The sequence below is a fragment of the Octopus bimaculoides genome, chromosome 14, assembly GCF_001194135.2.
Source record: "Octopus bimaculoides isolate UCB-OBI-ISO-001 chromosome 14, ASM119413v2, whole genome shotgun sequence".
Taxonomy (NCBI): Eukaryota; Metazoa; Mollusca; class Cephalopoda; order Octopoda; family Octopodidae; genus Octopus; species Octopus bimaculoides.
This window is the reverse complement of record NC_068994.1, coordinates 25,543,579-25,561,523: the sequence shown is the minus strand read 5'-3', so window position 1 is coordinate 25,561,523 and position 17,945 is coordinate 25,543,579. Positions and strand designations below refer to the sequence as shown.

The 17,945-nt window shown below is 37.3% G+C and overlaps 1 protein-coding gene and 1 pseudogene across 1 annotated transcript in view; one reads left to right on the top strand and one right to left on the bottom strand.

Moving 5' to 3' along the window:
* The window catches only part of LOC106874548 (protein MAK16 homolog B), a 148,871-nt gene extending 147,432 nt beyond the window's left edge, over positions 1–1,439 (bottom strand). Inside the window, exon 1 of the mRNA XM_052972582.1 lies at positions 596–1,439. Coding sequence (XP_052828542.1) covers positions 596–610 — 15 coding nt within the window. The 5' untranslated portion in view covers positions 611–1,439. The remainder of the gene's footprint in view (positions 1–595) is intronic.
* Positions 1,440–6,012: 4,573 nt separating this feature from the next.
* Positions 6,013–7,493, top strand: LOC128249398 (histone-lysine N-methyltransferase SETMAR-like; annotated as a pseudogene).
* Positions 7,494–17,945: the final 10,452 nt, after the last annotated feature.

The following is a 17,945-nucleotide window of genomic DNA, read 5'->3' as shown; positions in this document are numbered from 1 at the left end:
TTATGTGTTTAAATGACTTGAAAATATGAAAAAGACAACATTAAATAGAAACTCAAACCTTCTCCCCCTCGGATGCATACAGTTCTCAAACTTTAAACACATAAACACACTATACGATCATGTAATCAGTATAGGGAGGAGATACGCCACTGTGGAGGTGCGCTTCACAACGGAGGAGGAAGCAATAAAGCACTCCACAGAGGCAATAAGGACAGCGGAATGGGTGCTCTTGCCTTCGTACTGCGGCAAACGTGTGGCCAAGGTGCGAGTGAGTAAGGTGCCATCCGAACTGAAACTTTAAACACATAAACACACTATACGATCATGTTAGCAGTATGCGTGCGCGCAACTAATTTCCTAACGTTTTCTGGTGAGTTTTTAACTTGACACAAGGTATAAGTAATCTAAAACAGGGATCAATACGACTAAGGCATTAAATCACGTACACAAGAAAAAAAATATATAGGATAAGAATATCAAGAACTATGAAAAGAATTAAAAAGAAAACAAGGAAAAGGTTTCTTCATATGCCTGTACGTATGTATATATATATATATATATATATATATATACACACACACACATACATAAATACCTCATCGTGCTGCATAATTGACGGCTGTTTTTCTCTTTTTCGTATATTTTCTAATACACACGTGGTGAGAATGAATTGCAACCGGAAGCGGTCAAATAAAATAGTTCCGCATGCATAGAACTCCGTGTAGTAATTTCCGGTTATATCCGTTGTCTTTATGCTTTTTGAAGTTAACACTTAGTATTTGTATAAAGCTGAGATCAATTACTCCCTCTCTCTCTCTCTATTATAGTTGTAAATTATAGATCCAGTCTTGTCTTATTAGTAAAGCCTAAGGGATCTAGTTTTTTTTTCATTCGTAAAATATGGGCACTGTCATGGTATTAGCTGTCAGAAGCGAAAGTAGAAAAATCTAAACAAGGAATGTTACTGCTGGTTTGAGTTGAAATCTGTTTCAACTGGCTACTGACTGGCCGGAGCTATCTATCTATCTATCTGTCTGTCTGTCTGTCTATCTCTCTATCACTCGTCCACCTTCGTTTGTTTCCGTAGAATTTATCAAATTAGAAAAAAAAAACTTTTTGGCTACTTCCATCATGCTAGCTCCACACGAGGGGCATATTTTTGGGGTATTTAAAAGTCCATGTCTCTTAAGCCAATTAATACTATTTTCTGTTGTAGCGGTGGCGATGGCAATATCGCGGTGATTAATTCCAACTTTGGATTACGCGTGGTGGTGGTCATTGGTGGTGCTGATTGGTGTATGTGATTTGTTTTTAAAAACAATAATGAATAATGCAAAAATATATTTATTTATAAAGTTTAAACTGAATTTCATTTGTTTAAATTCTACGGAAATGCATTTTCTAATTTGATAAATTCTACGGAAACAAACGAAGGTGGACGAGTGATAGATAGAGAGAGACAGAGACAGACAGACAGATAGTTCCGGCCAGTTAGTAGCCAAAGAAACAGATTTCAACTCAAACCAGCAGTAACATGCCTTGTTTAGATTTTTCTACTTTCAATTCTGACAGCTAATACCATGACAGTGCCAAAATATGCAATAAAAGATCTGAAAATCTTTTCCTTTTCATGGGCAGCTCGATTCATTAATTTTCTTTAACTAAACACTTTGAAACTTCGTAGAATATGTCATATAGAACATCTTTTACTCTTAGCGTTGTTGAGAAAAGTTTCTATTTTCGAAGTTATTTCGTGTTGAAGTTGTCATATTTCGGTAATTTCAACCAATCGATGACGTGTATTCAGCTAGCAATTTTTCTACTTAGGGTTAGGGTTAATGTTTTAGGGTTACGGAAAAAATGAATAAATTGGAGTGGGGGGCAAAAAATTTCAGGTAAACAGGAAAAAAAAACCTAAAAGCAGTAAAAATGCACGAACGATTATGGTGGTGTCATAAAGTAAACGTGCTTCAGATACACTCGTTTATTCATACAAACGTAATTGAGATGAAATATATCATAAATAACAGTGACACCGCCGGAAGTTGCTGTTGACAAACAACAGCAGTAATTTTATTCAGCTGAATACACTGTCATTGATTGGTTGAAATTACCGAAATATGACAACTTTAACACGAAATAACTTCGAAAATAGGAACTTTTCTCAACAACGCTAAGAGTAAAAGATGTTCTATATGACACATTCTGCCAGTATCCGAAGTTTTAAAGTGTTCGTAGAAAATTAATTGATCGAGTTGCCCATCAAAAGGAAAAGATCCTTATAATGTAGCCTTCCAGTTTAATTGCTTTGAAGATAAGATGTTGTGGAGGAAAAAAATTGGAGAAAAAGTTACAGAGGTTTAAAAATCGCAAAAAAATTTTGTTTTTAGCCAATAACGAGACAGAAATTTCCTGCGTTTAGCGAAGCGGTGTCAACTTTAAGGTTGTACCCAGTAAAATTTAAAGTTCAGCGTCTGACCTGTTCATAGTATGTGTCTGTTTAATAAACAGAAATACCTAATAAAATCAACATGTATCGTCTTCCTGTTTCTTTTGTTTTTTCATTGATTGTATGGTTTTATTATTTTTTTAATTTGTTATATTAATATATTTGGCTGTCTGTGTTAACTTTATGCGTGTTTCAGTATTATGTATGCCTGTCATGTATTTGTGTACATCATTAATATATAAGTGCATGTGGAAGTATGTATTCATATATATATATATAAGTTTATATGTACATTTATGCATTCATGTGAATGTGTGTGAAGTGTATCCAAAACTTCAAAGTCAAGTAACGTTTTCATGCTTGGATTTGTAAACTACATAAGAATAACACTGGTCAACAAAGAATTTTGTCCCAAAGAAAAGAATGCCTGTATCTTATACGTTTTGGGGATCTTTACCCTTTGGCCGGCAGATTTAAAAAATAATTTTTTTGTAACTAAACACTTTCAAAATTCGTATACTGGTAGAATGTGTCACATAAAACATCATTTACTCTTGGCATTTTTGAGAAAATTGTGTATTTTCGAAGTTATTTCGTGTTAAAATTGATTCAATCACTGTTTGTATCTTTCAATGAAACTTGCTTTGAAATTTATTGCACTTTGGAACAACTTACATAATTTCAACCTCTGTCTGAATTGTATGTGTACTTCCATGCAATGAATGTCATATTTGCTTTTCAATGTGTAATATCCTGCTTGTATCCTTCAATGTATCCTGCTTTGAAATTCATTGCACAACTGTTGTATGATTTCAACCTGTGCCTGATCTCTGTGTACTTTCATTGGAATGAATGTCACATTTGCTTTTCAAAGTGTAATGTATCCTGCTTGAAAATCTATTGCACAACTGTTGTATAATTTCAACCTCTGCCTGAACTCTGTACTTCCATGCAATGATTGTCACATTTGCTTTCCAAAGTGTAATATCCTGCTTGTATCTTTCAATGTATCCTGCTTTGAAATTTATTACACATCTGTTAAATAATTTCAACCTCTGCCTGAGCTCTGTACTTCCCTGGAATGAATGTCACATTTGCTTTTCAAAGTGTAATATCCTGCTTGTATCTTTCAATGTATCCTGCATTAAAATTGATGTAATCTTTATCCGTTTTTGTTTTTCCTTTTGTTTACATTGTGTGCATGCCTTGTTATGGGTTATGTTAGGATTAGAGCTATGGTTTAGAATTAGCATCAGACAGTATGCTAAAGTGGCACTAAAGATTTATTGAAACAGTTTACCTATCAGAAAGTAAGTCATGAAAGTGTTAGCAGTGTCAGCACACTTCACATTTCTATATTTCTGAGGGCAATGAAATAAAATACTAGATAAGGAGTGGGTTAATATAGTTGACAAATTATATCCTCCTATAAAATTTTTGGCTTTGTACCTTTGTTAGAAATTCTTGTTAGTACTATTATATAGTGTGAGCAAGAGAAAAAATGATGTTCAGAGAACACTTGCAGGCTTTACCAAACTGTTAATGTGAATGTTGATGATGTTTTTTTTCAACTTCTGTAAATTAATGTCTGATGAGAAGGTGATTCCATGTAGAGGTTGCCATTCTGGAGAGAAATGATTGGATAAAATATTTAGTATAAGGTTTGAGACATGTTAAAGATGATGATGTGGGCTCAGTTTGATACAGTATACAGCTTACTAATTCACAAGAATAGTAGCAGGTGTTTTTTTTCTGTGTTTTATTTGAACAATTTGGCTGGATACAGGGGGTTGTATCTTTGGCTTTTGCATTCCTTCTGAGACAAACAGCAAGATCTGTGCCTTCAAAACTGGTAAGATTGACGTAGTTAATCTTGAATGATATGTGGATGGCTGCAGAAGAAAAAACATGGGCAAGGGAATTTCATAAGGCTGACAATCTGGTAAGAAAGAATTTAATGCTTCGTTTGCAGGTGAATTACAACCTACGCGAGCTTCGAACCTTTCGTCGCCAGATGCTGTAACATGGTTTGTATCCAATATAGTAGTACCACCACTATTGGGATAATGGCCTAAAATATGTGGTACCAGTGCGATAAAATAAGATAATGCAGCAGCAATAAGAATGTAACTATCTCTCAAGAACCAACAATATATATTCCAAATGAACAAACCAACCCACACTCTCCAACTTCACTATGAAATAACACAAACTATATACACTCTCCCGGCTCAGTCCATTCCTCACAAGAGGCTACATTGACTCTCATCACAACACTGAGAGTGTAAGAGGTAACTTGTGGTCACTAACTTTATTCTTAAACTTTTCTTACTGCTGGAAGCCACCTATGCCTGGTACTGGCATTTATGTGAACAATGTAGACAATAGACAAGTATCAAATACCATAATACATAAATTCTTTATTTATTAAAATTATCTTCAATTGTAGAAGAAGTATCATAATTACCAAATGGTAATTGATTAGCATATTCAGGGCCACAATACTGTACACAAGGCCATTTTGAGCAAAGAAACATGCATGGAAGAGTGGGGGTAGCAGGAGAATGTATCAAATAGCCAAAAGGGAAGCTAAGGGAGTAGCAGAAAAGAAGAAGTTTGTCAATGTCCAGCAATGCAAGGACCAAAGACAGTGCGTGAGAAAGAACTGTGATGTCAGGAGAGAAATATGTCCGCATGGATGATGGTGCCCTTGCAAAAAAAGAGGCTTGGAGAAACCATTACGAAAGACTGCTAAATGTGGAGAATGAATGGGAGAAACAGAGTCTGCCAAAGGAATTTGCCCTTTAATTTATTGTTGCCATCAGAGCCTCACTTCTTTCCTCTAGCTCAAAACCATATCCTTGTGTTACCAAGGATTGAACTCATCCCCCTGTGATATGTTAGCCTGTTATGTAATGCCATAACAATCTTGCTGCAATTGTGTGAGGACTGAGTTAATATACTAATAGCATTGTCTGATGACAATGAATAAGACAAGTGTCTTGTAGCTATCGGCTGGATCTATAATAAAGATTGTACCGCCAACTGGACTCTTGAAGGAAGGTGAGGTATGTTTTTTTCTGTACAGTTGCTGTGTTTGGAAGACTAGAATGCAAGGACTCAGGACGGGATCCTTCATCTCTGGCCCTGGTTTGCTAAAATACTTTAGATATCATCTGAAGAGCAAGATAGGGCTGGAGAAGAGAATCCTGTCGCGAAGTGTGTTTGAGGAAAGATGGAAGGCTGTGTTAAGGAAGGTGAGTGCTAGTAATCCTACTTAATCTGCATTGGGAGAAAAATAAAGGAAAGGGGTAGCCGCTGGGCCTTTTAGGCAACCGGGCATAATCCCCTCCCCAAAAGGGAAAAAAAAGACTATATATTAGGTTGTGAAGAAAGTTCTTGCGGAATTTTTAATTTTGGTTTCAAATGATGTATTTTCAAATTAATTTTTGTTAAATAACTTTGACTTTATATCTCATTTTAGAGCCCGTTTTTCGCTCTATCTGATCGTGTTACTCTTTTTCTTTTTGAATAATTAGACCATTTTTTCCGGAATGTTGAATACAACATGGGCAAAAAGCAAATTCGCACAATTTTCTTATTCCAGTTCAAGTTAGGCCGAAAAGCTGCTGAAACAGCTCGCGATATCAACGATGCGTTTGGCCCAGGAACCACTAATGAACGTACAGCACAATGGTGGTTCAAGAAATTTCGTAGCGGTGACGAGAGTCTTGAAGATGATAAGCTTTGTAAAAGTTTTGATAGTTGTCATAGAGACTTTAGTCTCTCTCTCTCTCTCTCTATCTCCTTTCAACAGCATTATAAATTAAGGAACAGTAAAACGATTAACAACATAATAAAAATAAGTTTTATTTTTGAATGATGCTTGGTTATATAAATCCTGTGTCACTCAGCTTAGCAGCCGCTGATTAAGTTGTAGTTGGTATTGGAAAGTTAAGAGCTTCCTTGATGCCTGCCAGAGAAGTAGCTATCACCATCGAAGGCATCGAGGTGAAGAGAGCTTCGTTGAGGAGCGAGGAGTTGTCACATAGAAGGTTTGTCGCTCAACTGACTTACAAAGTAAAACTCACTCTTTAAGTACTAGTTTTACTACGCATGCACACTCGAGGGGCCTCCGGTGGTGAAGTCCCTTGCGCATGCACAGAATAGTACTTCCTCAATGGCGGCTATAATTTCGTGCCACTACAGCTAAGTGGTCGACCATCAGATGTTGACAACAATTAATTAAGAGCCTTTGTCGAAGCCAATCCACGCACAACTGTTCGAGAGCTTGCTTCTGAATTAGAAGTATACAACAATTTCCAACCACTTGAAAGAGATTGGAAAAACAAAAATACTTGAGAAATAGGTGCCGCACGAATTGAACGACAACCCCCAAAAAACGCTGTTTTGAAGTGTGTCTTTCTTTCTTTTATGCAACAAGAACGACCTGTTTCTCGACCAGATTGTGACTTGCGATGAAAAGTGGATTCTTTACGACAACCAGCGACGCTCAGCTCAGGGGTTGGACGCTGATGAAGCTCCACAGCACTTCCAGAAGCCAAAGTTGCACCAAAAGAAGGTCATGGTGACTGTTTGGTGGTTTGCAGTCGGTCTCATCCATCACAGTTTTTTGGATCCAGCCGAAACTATTACGGCAAAGTACTGTCAGCAAATGGATGAAATGCATAAGAAACTCCGACAAGAACAGCCAGCATTGGTCAACAGCAAAGGACCAATTCTACTCCACGGCAACGCTCGGCCGCACGTCCCAAAACTAACCCTGCAGAAGTTGAACGAATTGGGCTACGAAACTCTGCCTCATCTGCCATACTCACCAGGCCTCTCGCCTACCGACTACCACTTTTTCAAGCATCTCGACAACTTCCTGTGTGAGAAATGCTCCAAAAACTAAGACGATGCCAAACACACCTTCAACGACTTCATCGCCACCAGAATGCAGGATTTTTACGCTACTGACATAGATAAACTTGTTTCGCACTGGCAAAAGTGTGTTGATTCTGATGGTGTTTATTTCGATTAATAAAGTTTTGTTTGAACCGAGATATGTGCATCTGAATTTAAAGGTTAAAAACCACAAGAACTTTCTTGACAACCTAATAATATAAAATTCATCTTTACATGAAATTTTTTAAATAAGGTTCATTCGAACTCGCATGAACTTCATTTGTATGTGTTGTCCTGTGCTGTATATGTGACATTCTTATCTTAATAAAAAATTCAGCTAACAAGCCACGCCTACTTTTTTCTGCATGTTGTATTATGAGATTGCCACCAACTGTTATGTGAGTTCGTTTCCATGTGTTTTTTCTGTCATTGTATTTTTGTGTACTTTATCATAATTTGAACTGTTGTCGTTTGGAAACAGAAATTTTCGCCCTATGGGGCTGAAAATACTGTTAAAAATTCGTTTAGATTATTTTTTTCTGAAAATTTATTGAACTGTTGATTTGCCCATTGCTGGGCGTTACTTTATTATTTTTTGAAATTTTATCATTTGTGACAAAGTTGAAAAGTGTTGCGTTATGGAATTCAGTATTGAATCCCTAAAGGACTTGCCTGTGATGGGAAAGGAGTGTACCAGTGTGAACAAGGATATACAGAAAAAAAAACCAAGTTTCTCAGCTGCGGTGAGCAGGAACGAAACAGAACATGAAGTGAAAATGGAACAGTTCTAGAAGTTCAGGAATTTAATAAAAAAAGTGGCGGTGACACTCAGCTGTTGCCGCCCCCTGAAACAGTTGCAGAAATTAATGCCTGAACAGTGGTATATGAGGTTTATAACCTGAAAAAGAAAAAAATTTATGGAGGCGAAAAATGAGGTGGTAGAGAGGTGCATGGCACCAATTTGGAACAAGGTATGCTACGTTAGCCGGGGAACACGTAGCGCGACTGCCGAAGCGCAGTTCCTATCGGCTAACGTAGCGAAGGAAGTGTCAACAAAGACACTAAAAAATGAAGAAATTATGCTGCTGCCCACCTACTTAGGCTGCAGGTAGGCTAAAATCACTATTGAAGTTTTGTGGGTGACGGCAGCGGTAATATATGACGTGGAGGAGAAAGTAACCATCTTGCAAATGAAAAAGAAAGATGCGATAAATTGGAAAGGCCAAACACTCGAATTAGTGGTACAAGCTTCTAATGAAACCTTAGAAAATTTGCCCGGTAGGGTATTTGTAGGGGAGGGGCTCTCCATACGAGTAGCCGTAGAGGGACGTAGGCCCAGATGCTTCAAGTGTGGAGAGAAGGTCCACATCTGCTCTAGGTCTACGAAAAATAAAAAAGAAAATGAGGCCCCTCCCCAAAAAGTGACAAAAGAAGTAAAAGCGGCGGAAAAAACCTGAAAATACAACTGAAAAAAAGACGGGAAAAGTGGAAGAGAAAAAAGACACTGAGAAAAAAGACACAGAGAAAAAAGACACAAGTGAAGATATGGACTTCACTACTGTAACACATAAACGGAAGAAAGCACATGTCCCGGACTCCCCAAACAAAAAAATCATCGAAGCATGCAGACACACATAGCCAAACTCCCCAATCCAGTCCCGCGGTAAAATAATTTGCCAAACCCCTCCCCAAAACACATGGAAAAAAAGAAAAAATAATAGCATTCAGAGAAAAAAAAAAACGAGGTATCAAACACAATCATTAGATCACACCACAAAGCAAGAGTTTACAAAGTATTAAAAGACAATAAAACTGACATTCGATTTGCTAAGATGGAGGAAACTTTCTATACAGAGCTTAAAGCACGCTACTCAGATGACATTAGAGATGTGAGTGCGGAAGTGGCTGAGGGCAAGTTAATTGTTAGTCTGGCAGCCACACCAAGAGAAAGCCCTACGGCGACACTATCGAAAAGTCCAGCAGCTACACCAAATAAAGAGAAAGATGGGGAGGCAGGCAAATTGGTGCAACCCCTCCCCAAATTGAAACTCGACTGAAAGTTATCCTTTTTATTTTTCTCAACAATGATTAAGTTAGAGTGCATAAATGTACGTGGACTGGGATCGAAATGGAGATAGGTTTGTTTTCTAGACGACCTTAGGACACGAGATATAGATGTAGCCATTGCAACTGAGTCCAAGATGAGTGGACCACAAGCGTTCTCACCTCTTCTGAATGGCTATCAGAAATTTATTTCTCCTAGCTGATGAGGAGGAGTGGTCTTTTTCAGGAAGAACTTGGATGTGTAGGTAAGTACTGTCTTTCTGGACCCAGAAGGTAGGCTGGTCATCCTGGATGTGACTCACGAAAGTAAACAGTCCTTCAGGCTGGTAGCTGTCTACGCTCCTAACGACCGTGGGCAGTCTGTTTTGTTTTTTTCTTCTGAGGCCTGGAGCACCTTCTAGTGACGTCAAAAATGGTAGTTCTGTTAGGAGACTTTAACACTATCCTCGATGCACGAGTGAATAGTGTTGGCTCGACTGATAGGAGGGGAAATCCTGACCTCAAGGGTCTACTAGAGAGCTATAATCTAGTAGACCATTACAGACTGGATGAGCCATTCGTTCCACAGTAGACGTGGAGTAATAACGACGGCTCACGCAAATCTTACATAGATAGGGTATTCGTTAGAGATAGAGATAAGGATACTTTTAGCTGTCCACAATTTTGTTTTGTACCTTACACGGTGAGGTACATATAGATAAATGTCATAGACAGGGACCGGGGTACTGGAAGATGAACACGTCTATTTTGACTCATGAAGCCCTCCGTGCCCAGATTAAGGAGTTAGTACAGAGGGCACTATGTGGTGCCATCATTAATAATAGATGGTGGCACGCCCTCAAGAGAGTCATTCGTTTAGAGTCTATTAGATTTAGCAATCTGCTAAGTTTAGATAGATCTAGAATAGAAGGGGAATTAGTTAAGAATTTAGACGAGGCTATGGACTTTGGTTCCACTTCTAGAGTGCAGGCGGCGAGAACGGCCCTGTACCGTCACCTCAATGCCAAACACGAAGGCTGCAGAGTTAGAGATAAGTTACGTGCAGTGGGTCAAGAAGGTATTAACATTGCCGGATGGGTAAGTAGTGCAGAGAGTCAGAGGGGCAAAAAAAGAAAAAGCCTCTATAAAGTCTTTAACTGACAAACAGGAGCGCAAGATCTATGGACAGGAAATGATGCAAAAGGCCTTTCATCAGCATTTCGCCCGGTTGTTCAAGGAGAGCGATGCGCTTGAGCATGGGGGACCCTTAAAGGACTTCCTACCCGGTCGGCCGCAACTCTCAGAATGGAAAGCAGAATGCTGTGAAGGACCGATTACTCCTGCGGAGGTAAAAGAGTTGTTGGCTGAGTGCGCACGGGAAAAGTCGCCGTGGCTGGATGGTTTACCCTATGGGTTTTATCATAGTATGCTGGACTTGTTCTGGGACCTGCTGGCCAGCGTCTACACAAATGAGCAACACAATAGGAGGATTCCCAGCTCTGTGAGTCGGGGAGTGGTGACTATCGGCCGATAACTCTATTTAACATAGAATTAAAGATTTTACCCAAGGTGTTAGCCAAAAGGTTGACGTGTGTTGTGGAGAAACTTGTAGGGAAGGCGCAGACATGTGCCACCCCAGGCAGGTCGATCCAGGACAATCTTCACTTTATACGCTACACCTGAGACAGGTAAAACAACTATATTTTGTAGTTATTATCCATAATCTACTCCCAAACTCTTCAGTAGCTCTACTTTGCATCGCTTGCAAACTTATATGTTCTAAGATCATTAAAGTGCAACGACCTCCACAATAACCAGCCTTCAATTTGGTTTTCCGTTCGTAGGTTAATCAGAGACATAGATTGTTGTGCTACTCATAAGCTTTCTCGGTAGTTCAATTATTTAGTGTAAAAAATACCACCAAAGCAACTTGAACCGTCCAAAGGACAGGTGTATTTGCTAGTCTATAACATTTTATTCCATCAGATCCGAATTTCAAAGCTGACCTTTCCTTAGGTAATGGAAATAACTCTTCAATATTAAATAATGAGTTACTGCTCCAGATCATTTATTGATAATGTGCTTAACTGTGACATCTGACGAGGATGAAATTATTACCTTCGCAAGTACCTTTGAATATACAGTCTGATATTTATAAGAATTTTATTGACAATGCCTTCAGAGACAACCTTGATAAAGCATTATACAGGAGACAGTAAGGGAATAATACAAAGCGTGATAAAAATAGAGAAAATAAGTGAACTATATAATATATTACATACTAGTTTAAAAGCAGCACTCCTGTGGAGGGCTAATTGGGCTTGTGGCCCAAAACTAAAGATTGCTAAATAGTATGACTATAATACATCTATAATGACTATATGCCCCAGTGGTGTTTAATCAGAGGTTGAGGACGGATGAGAATTAATTCTGTAATGCAATCATTGTATTGTTCCAATCCCAAGTTGAATTCCAACTGTTGACTAATTTGTCCCAAAGTTCTTAGCTCGACATAAAATCAATGAAGTGAATGTCTCTCTCTTGATCTCTGATGTCATCTGACAAACGCCAGCAATAGCAACCCAAATGCTTTTAAATCAGATCCCAATGCTGGATGTTCAAGAACCAAATGAGGGGCAGATTTTCAATCCCAGGTTCATCCCGATTCCAAAAAGGTATAATGTGTCTATGTGGAGTAAATGTAGTTTGAGATACAGGGTCCCAGATGGACAAACAGAATTTCACATTTATTAATCCACACACACACACACATATTGTATGTAGATAGAGTTACAACTCAAGCTGTGTACTCATGAAGCACAGCTGTATTTGTAGCTGGTATATTTTATATGGGAGTTAAAAATACTGTTAAATATTGTAAAATACTTATTGCAGAGTAATTGCCTGTTAAAACAGAAAACTGAAAATATTTTTTGGTATTATTCCATGTTACATATGTTTCATTACTAACAGAAGTTACATAGGTGACTGTTAGTAATGAAACATAGGTAATGCATAATAAATAGTACCCACAAATGTTACCACTTTTCTGTTTTAATATATAGGCACAGACGTGGCTGTGTTTTAAAATATTTGCTTCCCAACCACATGGCTCCTGGTTCAGTTCCACTTCATGGAATCTTGGGTAAGTGTTGTCTAACTGAGCCAACCAAAGCTTTGTGAGTGGATTTGGTAAACAGAAACTGGAAGAGGTCCATCGATGTGTGTATGTCTTTGTATTTGTGTTTGTCCCCTACTACTACTTGACAACTAGTGTTGGTGTGTTTATGTCCCTGTAACTTAGCAGTTTGGCAAAAGAGACAAATACAAAAAATAAGTACTGGGGTCATTCGTTCGACTAAAATTCTTCAAGATGGTGCCCCAGTATGACCACAGTCTAATAACTGAAACTAGTAAAAGATAAAAGATATCTATCTGTATATATATAAAGATGAGAATGTGTATGTGTGTGTCTGTCTGTCTGTGTGAATCCCTTAAACTTGAGAACTACACAACCAATTTCATTCAGATTTTACGCATGCCTTACTTAGGGTCCATGTAGTGTTTTAGGCCAAAAAATTTTTTAACTTCTTGCCTAATGCGAGCCCAGAGCAATATCATATCTCCTCCACTATTTCAGTATTACGTGTCAAAAGTGAAACAATAGCATCTCTCTATTGTAATGTCAGGTATTTTCACTTTAATACTTTCACTTCAATGCTGAAACTATTAAAGTGAAACTATTATTAAAGTGAAACTATTATCTCACATATATACAGTATACATACATGTATATATACTTACATATATATAATATATATATATGTTATGTATGTGTATGCATGTATGCATGTATGTATGTATGTATGTATGTATGTGTATGTATATATATACATATACATGTATGTATGTATATATATATATAGATGTATATATATAGATGTATATGTATACATGTATATGTATAGATGTATATATATAGATATAGATGTATATGTATACATGTATATGTGTAGATGTACATGTAATATGTACACATATATATACACATATATACATGCATACATATATACACTCACACACACACACACACACACACACACACACATACATACATAGGTGCAGGTGTGGCTGTATGGTAAGAAACTTGGTTCCAAAACACATGGTCCTGGGTTCAGTCCCACTGTGTGGTGACTTGGCATGTGTCTTCTGCTATAGCCTCAGACCAACCAAAGCCTTGTAACTGGATTTCTACAAAATCCAGTCAGAAACTGAAAGAAATCAATCGTATATATATGTATGTATATATGTAAGTGAATGGCTGTGTCTTTGTCTTTGTGTTTCTCCCTCATCACTGCTTCACAACTACTGTTCGTTTATTTACATCCCCATAACTTACTTGTTTCACAAGAAGAAACTGATAGAATAAGTACCAGACTTATCAAAATACAAAAAAATCACTAGGCAGTGTCTCATATTTTTGTTTGCCCACTCAATTGTATCTATCAATCTATCTTTTTATGTGTATATGTATGTATATATATATATATATATATATATATATATATATATAATACACACACACACATACATGTATGTATATGTGTATCTTCATATCTATTATATAAAAGTCAGTGTCTTTATGTGTGTTCGTGTGTTACTTATACATTCGAAAACTACTGCACCGATCCTAATGAAATTTGGAACACAAAATCCAAGCCTAGGGAGAAGGGTAATACTGTGTGTTTCGTACAATTTCTTGGACCAAAATTACTGAATGGATCCTTATGATATTTGGAACTTATATTCAATGCATAAAGGCAGGTATAATGCAGTATGTTTGGTTTCAATTTGAGATGGTTTAAAGAGGGAAGAACCCCCATGAAAATTCATAAATTTTCGATGTTGATGAAATTTCAACCATGAGTAATTGACACACATCAAGCTGTATTCTCAAACTTTCCACTTCCCATGGGGATTCTATGACCCCCTAATGGGGACCTTAACTCCCAAATTTTAGTCATTTTTTATGATCCAAAACTAGGTCAAAAGTACTGAATGGATCTTTATGAAATTTGGTAATTATATTCTATTCATAAGGGCCATAACCCCCATGAAAATTCATATAATTTTGCTGTTGATGAAATTTTAACCATAGATATTACACACAAATGAAGTGATGTTTCTAAAATTTCATCTTCTTAAAAGTTAGAAAGACCTCTTCATGAGGTCTTAACACCCACAATTTAGTCATTTTATCTAAGTAAAGACGAATACAGTTGTACTCTTGGAAGCTGTAGGGTCACCCGAGCACAAAAGATGAGCGTTATTTGTAATTCAATGGTACAACAGTGTAAGAGTTTGCTTTGAGATATATTTACATTGTAATTTCTGCAATGTGGTGTATAAATTGTCAAGTAAATGAGAGGCATCCTTGCCTCCACTGATTCAGTTGAAAAGTGTTGAGTAAAGTTATTTCCTTGCAGACCTCCTTTGAGTCTTTTTTATTATCACTGGGTCACACGTAGTCCCCAGATGGTAACATTGATTTCAAGGCCTTCCCAGATGAGTGACTGGTTATTCAAAGACATTTATCTTAATATATAAAGCTGAAGATGTGTGTCTGTGTGAAGCCTTTTTAAAAGTTTATAGAAATCCACATTTTCCACTTTTTTGTAAGAATTTTTTACATCAATGGAATTTTCTCGGTGTGAACTTTCCAGTGCAGTAATTAGATTTTTTAAATTCCATTTACTTTGTGTGATTTAAGGGAGATTTGTCTGTTGTTTCTAGCAACTTTTATATATCTTCCCTTCTAACTTTAACGGCGTTCTTACACATCGATCACGCGCTCAATATATAATATCGAGAGTAAGAGTAAAAGAGGGAGAGAGAGAGAGAGAGAAAGTGATACATACAAAGTCATAGATTAAACTTTCCTCTTAGTATTTTTTACCTATTTTTTATAACATAGATATGTAAAAACACACACAACCGCACATACATGATCTGTGACAACAACATACACATAAACATATACACACATCAACATTATAGATATAAGATTTACTTTGTGTGTGTTGCTTATATAAATACGCGCATGCATTGCTATTTTATAACTGTCTTCCGTTCTCCCTTCCTCTCTTTCTCTCTCTTCATTGCTCCCATTCTCTATTCCTTTCTCCCCCTCTCTCTCCCTCTTCCTCTCTTGCTCTTCACTCTTGCTCTCTCAAAGGCATACACACACACGTACACACAATCATTAACTACAATATAACTCATGTTCGTCAATGTTTGGTAAATATACCACGATTTTCACTAGGGTGTTCGGATTAGGGTTTTAGGGTTACAGTTAGGGTTAGGGTTTAGGGTTAGGGTTAGGGTTAGGGTTAGCGTTAAAGTTACGGTTTTAGGGTCAGGGTTAGGGTTTTAGGGTTAGGGTTTAGGGTTGGTGTTAGGGTATGTGTTAGGGTTAGAATTAGCGTTAGGTTTAGGGTTTTAGGGTTAGGGATGGGTAATCGTGTGGGTGTTAATCTGAAAAATTACAGAAATGTGAAAACTACCAACCCTGCCATCTATTATAACTTTTGTTGTTTTGTTTAATATATACATAGATTATGCCTCCAAAGAAGAGAGTTTGCTGGGGAAAGAAAGCAACTGGTTTAAAAAGACAGCAACAGACTGCAGCAATTCACCACATTCCAGAAGCTACTTTGAACATAATGCAAAATGGTGCATCAATATCTTCTTCCCAATCTGATATAATTGTGGCAAAACTGTGTAGCAACAGATCGCCAGTAATTGCTTCGTCACAAATTGCCGTCCTAGCTCCTGCTAAAAGGGATTACCCTGCTATGTATTATCAGGGCAGCGCAAAAAGTTGTTTTGCACAAGCATTTGTATAGCCAATTAGACGGATGAAATTTACGTACACTTAATAATGTTACGCAAAACAGCCTTCAGACTTTCCCTATTAATTTCATCGTCTTTTGAATTATGAACATATTTACATCATAAGGGTTTTTTCATTGTAAAGCTTTCTTTTTTAGTTGATTTTCCCCTAGCAAGACTTACCGTAGATGGCGTAATAAGTCACACCTGGACAACATCAGGTTATACTGCTAGTCTGGAATAAAAAAAAGTTGGCAGGACAGCTTATTAGATGTATAGTAATGATATACTAAAATTACAACTATCTAGGACAGTTATGACTGCCTCTACAAAAATAAGTCTCAAACCTTCTGGAATGCACATTGTATAAATGAAAGAATATATCATCATCATCATCATTATCGTTTAATGTCCGCTTTCCATGTTAGCATGGGTTGGACGATTTGACTGAGGACTGGTGGAGCCCGAAGGCTACACCAGGCTCCAATCTGATTTGGCAGAGTTTCTACAGCTGGATGCCCTTCCTAATGCCAACAACTCTGGGAGTGTAGTAGGTGCTTTTGCGTGTCACCCGCACGAAGGCCAGTCAGGCGATACTGGCAACGGCCATGCTCAAAATGATGTATTTTATGTGCCACCTGCACAATCCATAGATATACATCCATATTTCTTATATACAAGTGTATATACTTACATATATAGATATACTATAGTCGGTGAGTTGGCAGAAAAGTTAGCACACTGGGCGAAATGCTTAGCAGTATTTCGTCTGCTGTTATGTTCTGAGTTCAAATTCCGCCGAGGTCGACTTTGCCTTTCATCCTTTCGGGGTTGATAAATTAAGTACCAGTTACGCACTAGGGTCGATGTAATCGACTTAATCCGTTTGTCTGTCCTTGTTTGTCCCCTCTATGTTTAGCCCCTTGTTGGCAATAAAGAAATAAGAAACTGACAGAACTAAAGGATTTTTTTCATATGAGTTTAACTTCTCCTAGAAGTATGTTGTAACAAGAGCTAAGGGTCATTCACTTCCAGTGGTTAGTGCATATAATAATACACACACACACACACACACACACACACACAAGTATATACACACACACACACGCACACACACACACATATCAGTCAAATTAAAAATTAAAGAATTAAGGTTTAGAAAGTTGGTGTCAAATGCAGTACACAAATATTGTTTGAGGGTAAGTCCCAAGTAGTGGGTCTGCAGAACACATTCACCACTTATGGCTACCAGGCATCATCAGCAATACTGCGCATTTGTCATGGGATATATGCCTGGAATTCCAGGGTACACATAGGGTATATTTTAAAAGACTAATACGGAAGATGGAGTGTAGCAAGAAACATTTATTAGCACAACAATCGTTTCAGCTTCTTACTGCACTGCTCCTAGGAGCAGTGCAGTATGAAGCCAAAATGACTGTTGTGCTAATAAATGCTTCTTGTTACACTCTGTATTAATCTTTTAACATATATATATATATATATATATATATGTGTATATATATATATATGTATATATATATATATATATATTTACAAATTAAAAGGGTAAAGGAATTATCAATTTATTAATTAATAAATCAATTTATAATTAATAATTTTTACCAAGCCCAACGGTATGAAAGCACCATTA